Genomic DNA, 11,107 nt, shown 5'->3' with positions numbered 1-11,107 from the left:
CGGAGATACAGATTTGTAATAAAAGGAAAGAAAAGAGAGATCGGTGTGGAGTGCGGGGGTCCTGAGGGGGGTTTGGGAGGGGCTGGGGGTGTTTGGGGGGGTCCTTGGGGGTGTCTAGATGGCTTGGGGGCAATGGTTTGGGGGTCCCAGGGGAGTTTTGGGGCGTCTCAGGAGAGTCCCGGGGCTGTATTGGGGGTCTCAGGAGGTTCTGGGGGTGACGAAGAGGTCCTTGAGGGTGACCAGATGGGTTGGGAGGGGGTTCCGGGTAAGGTTTGGGGGTCTCAGGAGGGTCTGGGGGTGTCCAGAGGAGATTTGGGGAAAGGTGTGGGGGTCCTGGGGGTGTTTTGGGGGTCCCCGGGATGTTTTGGGGGTCCCTGGGGGTCTTTGGCGCTCCCGGAGCACTACCGATCCCGCCCTGTCAATCACACGCCTGTCCCCGCCCATCGCTCATAACTAACCGACCAATCACCGCCCTCTCTCGGGCCGTAACCCCGCCCCTTCCCTGAGCGCGGCTCTCATCTTGGTGGGCGGGGCTTTATGCTTGGCGACCAATCAGCGCCCCGCTCCCTGGCGGGATTCCGTCACTTCCGGCAGAAGCGGAAGCGTTGCGGAAGCGGCGGCGGCCCGAGGATGTTTTACCACGTGAGCGGCACCGGGGGGTCACGTGCGGCACCGGGAGGGTCACGTGTCACACCGGGGGTCACGTGTCACACCGGGGAGGGGGTCCCGGGGGTGTTCCCGCCCTTGGGGGGCCTCCCGGAGCGTTCCCGGTAACTTCCGGTGCCCTCCCGGTGCCCCCCGCAGATCTCCCTGGAGCACGAGATTCCTCCTGCACCCCCGGTACTTCGGGCCCAACCTGCTCAACACCGTCAAACAGAAACTCTTCACCGAGGTGGAGGGGACCTGCACCGGGAAGTGAGCGCGGGAACCGGGGGGGACCGGGAGGGACCGGGGGGGGACCAGGAGGGACCGAAAATCCAAAAAACAGCCCCCAAACATTCCAAAACCACCCGCGGAAAACCCAAAATCCTCCTTGGGACATCCCTGGGATCCCCGCCGGGACCTCCCGGTATCCCGAGAACCCCAAAAATGCCAAAAACGGCCCCAAAAGAACCCAAAACAACCCCGGGACCCCCCAAAAAACCCCAAAACAGCCCCGGGACCCCCCAAATCCACCCCAAAACCCGAAAATCCCCCTAAATTCTGCTGAGATGCCTCTGGGTCACCCCAAACACCCCCAAAAATCCCAAATAGCCCAAAAAACCCACAAAACCTCAATAAATCCCAATAAACCCCAATAAATCCCCTGTTTCAGGTATGGGTTTGTAATAGCAGTGACCACAATCGATCACATCGGTGCCGTGGTGATCCAGCCCAGCTGGGGGTTCGTCCTTTACCCCGTCCAGTACAAGGGAACCCCAATAACCCCCAATAAACCCCAATAAATCCCAATAAAACCCCAATTAATCTGGTTGCAGGTACGGATTCGTTATAGCAGTGACCACCATTGACAACATCGGGGCCGGTGTGATCCAGCCCGGCCGGGGCTTCGTCCTGTACCCCGTCCGCTACAAGGCCATCGTGTTCCGGCCCTTCAAGGGGGAGGTCGTGGACGCCGTGGTCACCCAGGTCAACAAGGTCAGGGGTCACACTGGGGTCACACAGGGGGACAAGGTGACATTTTGGGGGTGACCCCGAGGTGTCTCAGGAGGGTCCGGGGGGATTTTGGGGGGTTCCGGGGAGGTCTGGGGGGTCCTGGGGGTGTTTTGGGGTCACCCAGGTGGCAATTCTGGGGCTCTGCAGGGCCCTGACCCCCCTTTCCCATCCCTTTTCCACCCATTTTCTGTCCCTTTTTGTGCCTTTTTGTCACTTTTTACCCCTTTGTTAACCCTGCTTTCCCTTCTGTTCCTTTCTGTCCCTTTTTGTCCGTTTCTGTCCCTTTTTGCCCCATTTCCCCAGGTCGGGCTGTTCACCGAGATCGGGCCGATGTCCTGCTTCATCTCCCGCCACGTGAGAGGGCGGGGACACGCGGAAGGGGGCGGGACACCCGGAAAGGGGGCGGGGACAATCCAAAGGGGGAGGGGACGCCCAAAAATGCCGCTGATGGGGGAGGGGACCCCAAAACTCCTCCTGGGGCCCTCCCTGACCCCTCAACTCCCCCCATTTCCACCAAAATGCCTTTGGGGACCCCAAATCTCCCAAACCTGCCCAGGATCCCTTTGGGGACCCCCGGGGACCCCCAGACCCCCCCTGACGCCCCCTTTCCCCCCAGTCCATCCCCTCCGAGATGGAATTCGACCCCAACTCCAACCCCCCCTGCTATAAAACTGTCGATGAGGTGAGGAGGGGTCATTGGGGGGTCCTGGGGCGTTTTGGGGGGATCCTGGGGGGTCCCAGGGGGGCTTGGGGGGGTCCTGAGGGATCCGGGGGGGTCTTGGGGATCCTGGGGGGGTTCTGAGGGTTTGGGGGGGTCCTGGGGGGGTTTCAGGGGGGTCTGGAGGTACTTGGGAGCATCTTGGGGATCCTGGGGGGCTGCGGTGGGGTCCTGGGTGTTCTTGGGAGGGTCTGGGGGGTCCCAGGGGGTCCCCAATGTCCATCTGTCCGTCCGTCTGTCCCCCCCAGGACATTGTGATCCAGCAGGACGATGAGATCCGGCTGAAGATCGTGGGGACCCGCGTGGACAAGAACGACATCGTCAGTGGGGGGGGACCCCAAAAATGGGGGGAAAAAACCCAAAAATTGGGGGGGGAATAAAGTCCAAAATTTAGAGAGGAAAATTCCAAAATGTGGGGAAAAAATCACAAAATTTGGGGGGCGGAAATCCCAAAATCTGGGGGGAAATCCTGAAAATCTAGGAAAAAAATCTCAAATTTTGGGGGGGCAAAAAGCACAAAATTGGGGAAAATTTTGGGATTTGAGGGAGAAATCCTGATATTCTGGGGGAAAATCACAAAATGTGGGGAGGATTCCTGAAATTCTTTTCTCTCCCCCGCAGTTTGCCATTGGCTCCTTGATGGACGATTACCTGGGTGAGTTCTGGGGGGTTCCTGGGGGGATTCTGGGGGTCTCAGAGCGGTTCTGGGGGTCCCAGGGGGGGATTTTGGGGGGTCCTCGGGGGGCTTTTGGGACTGGGGGCACCCCCAGCGGAATTTGGGGGAGGGGGATTTGGATCCCTCCGCCCTCACCCCTTCCCCTTCTGCCCCCAGGCCTCGTCAGCTGAGCCCCAGCAGCAGCCGCGACCCCTCTTCAATTTGTGCCCCCCCAATTTTGGGGGTCTCTCCCCAATTTTGGGGGGTTTTGGTGGCAGGGCCACCCCCAGAGCTGGTGGGGCTCTGTCTTTCCCCTCCATATTCCAAATAAAAGGGTTTTTTCACCCATTTTGCGCCTTTTCTTCTTCTTTTGGGGGGTTTGGAATTTGGGGAGGGGTCTTTACCTAGGAGCGGGCCTCACGGCGCCATCGCCGCTTTAAGGCGGCATCGCCCCTTTAAGCGCACCCCTCGTTTCCACGGCAACCGCGCTTTGCGTGGCCGCGCGCCGCTGTCGCGCTGTCGCCCTGTCCCCCTTCCCCCTTCCGCGCTTTGCGGCCGCGGCCCGGCCTTCTTTCCGCGCTCTCCAAGATGGCGGTGTCCGGGGTGAGTGCGGCCGCCGCCGCCATCCGCCGTCATCCTCCTTTCCCCGCCGCCCCGCCACCTCTCTGCCGCACCGGGAGAGCCGCGGGACACCGGGGATGAGGCCCAGCCGGGTCCGGAGCGGCGGGGATGCTGCGGGGGGCGCCGATGGCCGCGGGAAGGGAGCGGGGGGGGGGGGGGGGGGGGGGGCGGCCCTGAGGGGAGCCGGGCTCGGAGGGGGCGGGGGGGGGTTTGGGGGTGTCCCCTCATGAGGGGAGGGGGCGGTGTCACCCCTGTGGACACTTTGGGGACATTTTGGCGTCTCACTGCCCGATTTCCCCCAAATCCTGCCCGGGGACCCCAAAATCCGGGGGGCTCAGGGCCCTCATTCCCTTGTACCCCCTCATATCGGGACCCTCAGTGTCACCCCACTGTCCCAAATCTTGGGGACACTTTGGTGACATTTTGCAGACACTTTAGCGACACTTTGAGGGACATTTTGGTGACACTTTGGGGACCCTCTGGCTGTCCTGTACCCCAAAACCCGGGGGATTTCACACCCCAATCACTGCGGGTCCAACTTTAAGTCCCCAGTTCAGCATCCCCAGTGCCACAATGTCCAAACCCTGGGGACACTTTGGTGACATTTTGAGGATACTTTAGGGACACTTTAAGGGACATTTTGGGGACAGTTTGGGGGATCTCTGGGCATTCTGTACCCCAAAATCAGGTGCGATTTCAGACCACCAATCACTGTCTGTCCCCAATTCGAGACCCCCTATGCCACCCCAATGTCCCCCATTTTTGGGGACACTTTGGGGACCCTCAAGACATCCGGTACCCCCAAAATCTCACGATTTCAGACCCCAAATCACCGCGGGTCGTACTTTGGGTCCCCAATTCGAGACCCCCTGTGCCACCCCAGTGTCCCAGATTTTTGGGGACTTTTTTGGGACACCCTGGTGACGCTGTGGGTGCCATCCCCAGACCCTGTACACGTACCCCGAGAACTGGCGAGCCTTCAAGGCCCTGATTGCCGCTCAGTACTCGGGCGCTCGGCTCCGCGTGCTCTCCACCCCGCCGCACTTCAGCTTCGGCCACACCAACCGCAGCCCCCAGTTCCTCAAGAAGTTCCCCCTGGGAAAGGTAAAATAACCCAAAAATAACCTAAAAATTGGGTTTGGGGTTTGGGGAGGTTCAGACCCCCCAGTTCCGCAGGAAGTTCCCACTGGGGAAGCTGGGGTCTGACCACAAAAAACACCCTAAAAACCCCAAAAATCAGAATTTGGGAAGTTTGGCATTAACAGAATTTGGGGCTTGGGGATTTTGGGTTTGGGGAGGGAACTTGAGGTTTCTGGGGGATTTGGGGTTTTTGGGGGATTTGATATTTTTGAGGGAATTTGAATGTTTTGGGGTGGGAATTTAAAGTTTTGGGGATTTTTGAGGGGAGAATTTAGGGTTTTTTGGAGGGGTTTGAGGTGGAGATTTGGGTTTTTGGGGAAGATTTGGGATTTTTTAGGTGGGAATTTTAAGTTTTTGGGTAATTTGTGATTTTTGATGGGGCAGTTTAAAGGTTTGGTTTTTTGGGGGTTTATTTTGGGGGTTTTGAGCGTTTCACCCCAAATCTCCCGCGCAGGTCCCGGCCTTCGAAGGCGACGACGGATTCTGCGTCTTCGAGAGCAACGCCATCGCCTACTATGGTGGGTCATTAATTAATTAATTAGCCTCATTGGGCCTTAATTAGTGCAGCTCTGCTCTTAATTGGTCTCCTTCTTCTTGATTAATTAATTCATTAATTGATTAACCCTTTCCTGTGGGCTCAGAATCAATCAGGGATACCTCATAATGATCCCTTTTGCTCATTAATGACTCCTCCTATCCTTGAACGAATCCTTCCCCTAATTAATGCTCCTCTTGGCTAATTAATTATCTTGCTGGTTAATTAATTAACTGTTTCGCCCCCAGTGAGCTCCAACCTCATTGCTTCAATCCCCCTCTTAATGTGTTCTTGACTTTTAACCAGTTTTGCATCTAATTAACGACTCTCCTGGCTAATTAATGACCCCTTTGTCTAATTAGTGATCCCCTTGACTAATTAATGATCCCCCTTGGCCAATTAATTAACCCTTTTTGCTTCTCAGTGAATTCAAGATAAGAGTTGACAACTCTGATCATTCCTTGTTCCTTTACTCTTTAATGTATGTCTCACCCTAATTAATGAGCCCCTGGCTAATTAACGACTCTCGTAGTTAATTAATATCCATGCTGGGTAATTAATTACCCTGTTGGTTAATGAATTAACCCTTTCCCACCCAGTGAGCATGGAGGAGCTGCCGGGCAGCGCCAACTTCATCACTTTATTTTCCGTTAATGATCCCTCTTTGCTCATTAATGATTCCTCCTGACCTTTAACGAGTCCCTCCCCTAATTACGCCCCCCCGGTTAATTAATTAACCCTTTCCGGCGCAGTGAGCACGGAGGAGCTGCGGGGCAGCACCCCTGAGGCCGCAGCCGCTGTCCTGCAGTGGGTGAACTTCGCCGACAGCGACGTCGTCCCCCCGGCCAGCACCTGGGTGTTCCCCACGCTGGGCATCCTGCACTACAACAAACAGGTACCAAGGACTTTGGGGGAATTTTTGGGGTTCTTTGGGAATTTTTTAAGATTTTTTGGGATTTTTTTAGAATTTTTTGGTGTTTTTCTTGATTTTTTGGGGGATTTTTTTTGGAATTTTTGAGGGGTTTTTTGGGTGTTCCCCACGCTGGGCATCCTGCACTACAACAAACAGGTCTGGGGAGATTTGGGGTTTTTAGGGGGAGTCTTGAGGGAGATCTGAGGGGATTTGGGAGGGTCAGGGGTGGTTTTGGGGTTCTCCTCCCAGTTTTGGGGTCCATTCCCCAATTTCAGGTTCCTCATCCCAATTTTGGGGTGTATTCCCCAATTTCGGAGTGACCCATCCCAGTTTTGGGATGCATTCCCCATTTTTGGGGTCCATTCCCTCATTTCCAGGTCTGTTTCCTCCCCAATTCTGGGGTCCCCCATCCCAGTTTTGGGGTGCATTCCCCAATTACAGAGTCCGTTCCCCAATTTTGGGATGCGTTCACCAATTTTGGGGTGCGTTCCTCAATTTCGGGGTCCCCCATCCCAATTTTGGGTTCCATTCACCGATGTTTGGTCCCCCAGGCCACGGAGGTGGCGAAGGAGGAGGTCCGGAAGGTTCTGGGGGTCCTGGACGGGCACCTGAGAACCAGAACGTTCCTGGTGGGGGAGAGGGTGAGCCTGGCCGACATCAGCCTGGTCTGCGCCCTGCTCTGGCTCTACAAACAGGTACCACGGGGATTTGGGGGTATTTTGGTTATTCTGGGGTGTCAGGGAGGTTTTTTCAGAATCCCAGAGGGGTTTAGGGGTGTCCTGGAGATGGTTTTGGGGATCCCAGGTGTATTTATGAGATCCCAGGTGTATTTAGGGTGCAGTTAAGGAGTATTTCAGGTGTATTTAGGATGTCTGTCCCTCCCCAGGTGCTGGACCCGGCATTCCGGGGCCCCTTTGGAACGTCACGCGCTGGTTCCTCACCTGCCTGAACCAGCCCCAGTTCAAGGCCGTGCTGGCGAGGTGCAGCTGTGCCAGAGGATGGCCCAGTTCGACGGTGGGCACACCTGGGGGGATACCTGGGCACACCTGGGGGGTGGGACACACCTGGGCACACCTGGGGGAGATGCAGCGAATTTTTGTGCATTTTTTCCCTTAAAAGCCCCAAATTAATCAGATATTTTTTGTTAACAAAGCCAAGAAGTTTGCGGAGAGCCAGGCGCGCAAGGACAAGGACAAGGAGGCCCCAAGAAGGGGAGAAGGGGGAGAAGGAGCCCCCCAAGAAGGAGAAGCCCCCCCGGAAGGAGGAGAAGCGGCCGCAGCCCGAGGAGGAGCTGACGAGTGCGAGCAGGTCCTGGCAGCCGAGCCCAAGGCAAGGACCCCTTTGCACACCTGCCCAAGAGGTGGGACACACCTGGGACACACCTGAGATGCCTGGGGACACTGAGGAGTCAGGGGTCATCACTCTGAGGGCTCAGGGTCACACTGGGGTCTGTCCCTGACTGTCCCCATGTCCATCTGTCCCCGCAGTCCGTTTGTCCTGGACGAGTTCAAGCGCAAGCACTCCAACGAGGACACGCTGAGCGTGGGGACACTGCAGGGACACTGAGGGGTTTGGGATCACAGTGACAGGTTCAGGGTCACCCTGAGGGTTCATGGTCACTCAGGGTCACTCTGTCTGTCCGCAGTCCGTTTGTCCTGGACTAGTTCAAGCGCAAGTACTCCAACGAGGACACGCTGAGCATGGGGACAGGGGGACACCACGGGGTTTAGGGTCACACCATGGGGTCAGGGTCACTGTGAGGGGTCAGTGGTCACTGTGGGTCACTCAGGGGTCACTCTGTCTGTCCGCAGTCCGTTTGTCCTGGACGAGTTCAAGCGCAAGTACTCCAACGAGGACACGCTGAGCGTGGCCCTGCCCCATTTCTGGGAGCACTTTGACCGCGAGGGTTGGTCCCTGTGGTACTGCCAGTACCGGTACCCCGAGGAGCTGAGCCAGACCTTCATGAGCTGCAACCTCATCACAGGTGGGCCTTCATCACCCTCATCATCATCCTCTTCATCCTCATCTTCTTCCTCATCCCTATCCCTTGTCCTTGTCTGTGTCCTTGTCCTTCCCTACCCTGAGAGCTCCCCCAGACCGTCATGAGCTGCGCCCTCATCACAGGTGCGCCTTCCTCACCTTCATCATCCTATCCTCAGCGTCTTCGTCATTCTCTTCTTCCTTATGTTCATCCCTGTCCTCGTCCTTGTCCTTGTCCTGTCCCACTCTGAGGAACTGAGCCACACCTTCATGAGCTGCAACCTCATTACAGGTTTTCCCCATTTTTTTCCATTTTTTCCCATTTCCCCAATTTTCCCCAATATTTCCTGGTTTTTTCCAATTTTTCCCTCTTTTTTTCCCCTTTTTCCCTTTTTTCCCATTTATTTCCCATTTTCCCCCATTTTTTTCCATTTTTCCCGGTTTTTCCCTTCCCCCCCCCTTTTTTTTTTGCTTTTTTCCCATTTTTCCTGTTTTTCCCTGTTTTTTCCCATTTTTTCCCATTTTTTCCCATTTTTCCCCCGTTTTCCCAGGGATGTTCCAGCGCCTGGACAAGCTGAGGAAGAACGCCTTCGCCTCCGTGGTGCTCTTTGGGAAGGACCACGACAGCAGCATCTCGGGGTCTGGGTCATGAGGGGGCAGGAGCTGGCCTTCACGGTGAGCAAATACCAAAAAATACAAAATTTACCCCAAAAAAATCACTGAGGTGGGTTTACAGGGAGAAAACCCAAAAATCCCCACTGCAATATCCCAAAATAGCCCAAAATCCAAGGTCTGGGTGATGAGGGGGCAGGAGCTGCCTTCACGGTGAGGAAATCCAAAAAATGCAAAATTTACCCCAAAAAATCCATGGGGAGGCGTTTACGGGGAGAAAATCACAAAAATCCCCACTGAAATACCCCAAAATATCCCAAAACCCAAGGTCTGGGTGATGAGGAGGCAGGAGCTGCATTCACGGTGAGGAAATTGCAAAATCCACAAAATTCCCCCAAAAAAATCAGTCTGGTGGGGTTTACAGGGAGAAAACCCCAAAAATCTCCGCTGAAATATCTCAAAAATGCCGATTTCCATGGGGTTTTTGATGGAAATATCCAACTTTTTTGCAGAAAATTTATTTTTTTAACTAATACCCAATTTCATTGGTTTTTTCCCCATTTTTCGCAGCTGTGCCCGGACTGGCAGGTGGATTACGAGTCGTACACCTGGCGCAAGCTGGACCCCGACAGCGCCGAGTGCCGGACGCTGGTGACCGAGTATTTCATGTGGGAGGGCGAGTTCAGGCACGTGGGCAAGCCCTTCAACCAGGGCAAGATCTTCAAATGAAATGGGGCAAATTCCTCGGGTTTTGGGCAAAAAATCCGGGTTCCAGAGCCTTTCAACCAGGGCAAAATCTGCAAATAAAATCCCGTGATTTTGGGCAAAAATCCTGGCATTTGCGGTCAAAAATTCGATTTTTTTTTTGGTCAGAAATTGAAGAGTTTCAGAGCCCTTCAAGCAGGTCAAAATATTTAAATAAAATTTGGGTCGAAATCCTGGGATTTTGGGCAAAAATGCTTGGGTTTCAGAGCCTTTCAACCAGGGCAAGATCTTCAAATGAAATCCCAGAATTCTGGGCTGAAGTCCCAGGTTTTTGGGCTGAAATCCCAGGATTTTGGGGCCCTCTGGGAGTTTTGTTTCTCCATCCAATAAAAAGTTTGGGACAGGACGAGAGTTGGAGTGGTTTGGGGTTTTTTGGGCAATTTGGGGTTTTGGGAGGATTTGGGGAATTTTGGGAGGACTTGGGATTTTTTGAGGGATTTTTTGGGGAGAATTTGGGGGGATTTTGGGGGAGGATTTGGGGATTTTGGGACATTCCAGGGAGTTCCAAAAGGTTCCAGGATATCCCAGGGTATCCAAAATTCTGGATTTTTCCTTTAAATCCCTCAAAAGCTTCGATCAGGACGAGAACCTGGAGCAGTCCCGGGAATTTTGGGGGGTCCTGGGGTGACCCCAGCCCCAAAAAAACCAAACAACAAAAAAACCCCAAAAAATCCCAAATCCCGACAAATTTGGGGCAGAACTTCTGGAATTTTCTGGGAATGCCCCCCAGAATCCCCTCCCCCACATCTGGGGGGGCGCTCCCAGTATAAACCAGTAAAAAACCAGTAACCGCCTGCAAACCAGTACAAACCAGTACAAACCAGTAACCCCTCCCCCATTTCCTTCCTGGGCTTCCCCTCCCCCACCCTGGACAGCACCAGATGTGGCCCCGCCCACCCCCCCCAGCGGCCACATCTGGATCCAGTTCGGTCCCAGTCCCTCCCAGTTTGTTCCCAGTCCCTCCCAGTTCGGTCCCAGTTTGTTCCCAGTTTGTTCCCAGTTCGGTCCCAGTTTGTTCCCAGTTTTTTCCCAGTTTGTTCCCAGTCCCTCCCAGTTCCGTCCCAGTTTGTTCCCAGTTGTTCCCAGTTTGATCCCAGTTTGTTCCCAGTTTGTTCCAGTTCGGTCCCAGTTTGTTCCCAGTTTGTTCCCAGTTCCGTCCCAGTTCCGTCCCAGTTTGTTCCCAGTTTGTTCCCAGTTTGTTCCCAGTTCGGTCCCAGTTTGTTCCCAGTTTTTTCCCAGTTTGTTCCCAGTCCCTCCCAGTTCCGTCCCAGTTTGTTCCCAGTTTGATCCCAGTTTGTTCCCAGTTTGTTCCCAGTTCGGTCCCAGTTTGTTCCAGTTTGTTCCCAGTTTGTTCTCAGTTCCGTCCCAGTTCGGTCCAGTTTGTTCCCAGTTTGTTCCCAGTTTGTTCCAGTTCCGTCCCAGTTCGGTCCAGTTTGTTCCAGTTTGTTCCCAGTTCCGTCCCAGTTTGTTCCCAGTTTGTTCCCAGTCCCTCCCAGTTCCGTCCCAGTTTGT

The 11,107-nt window shown here is 54.7% G+C and overlaps 2 protein-coding genes across 2 annotated transcripts; both read left to right on the top strand.

The window, feature by feature from the left end:
• The first annotated feature begins 630 nt into the window (after positions 1-630).
• Positions 631-3,357, top strand: POLR2G (RNA polymerase II subunit G). The gene is given in 9 exon segments (XM_054295262.1): positions 631-642; positions 805-825; positions 827-915; positions 1,479-1,638; positions 1,960-2,010; positions 2,273-2,338; positions 2,623-2,694; positions 2,996-3,029; positions 3,207-3,357. Coding segments are annotated over 9 exon segments (519 nt in total). The 3' UTR covers positions 3,221-3,357.
• Positions 3,358-3,564: 207 nt separating this feature from the next.
• On the top strand, positions 3,565-9,660 carry EEF1G (eukaryotic translation elongation factor 1 gamma). The gene is given in 16 exon segments (XM_054295258.1): positions 3,565-3,632; positions 4,596-4,754; positions 5,245-5,308; positions 6,078-6,220; positions 6,790-6,933; positions 7,125-7,152; positions 7,155-7,208; positions 7,211-7,252; positions 7,392-7,429; positions 7,431-7,527; positions 7,530-7,565; positions 7,568-7,598; positions 8,050-8,222; positions 8,770-8,850; positions 8,853-8,893; positions 9,401-9,660. Coding segments are annotated over 16 exon segments (1,305 nt in total). The 5' UTR covers positions 3,565-3,617; the 3' UTR covers positions 9,560-9,660.
• The last annotated feature ends 1,447 nt before the right edge of the window (positions 9,661-11,107 follow it).

This window comes from Melozone crissalis, unplaced genomic scaffold, assembly GCF_028551555.1.
Source record: "Melozone crissalis strain CALT ecotype California unplaced genomic scaffold, PUWL_Pcris_2 ptg000562l_1, whole genome shotgun sequence".
Lineage (NCBI taxonomy): Eukaryota > Metazoa > Chordata > Aves > Passeriformes > Passerellidae > Melozone > Melozone crissalis.
Note: the sequence above shows the minus strand (reverse complement) of the source record. Positions and strands in the feature narration are given on the sequence as shown.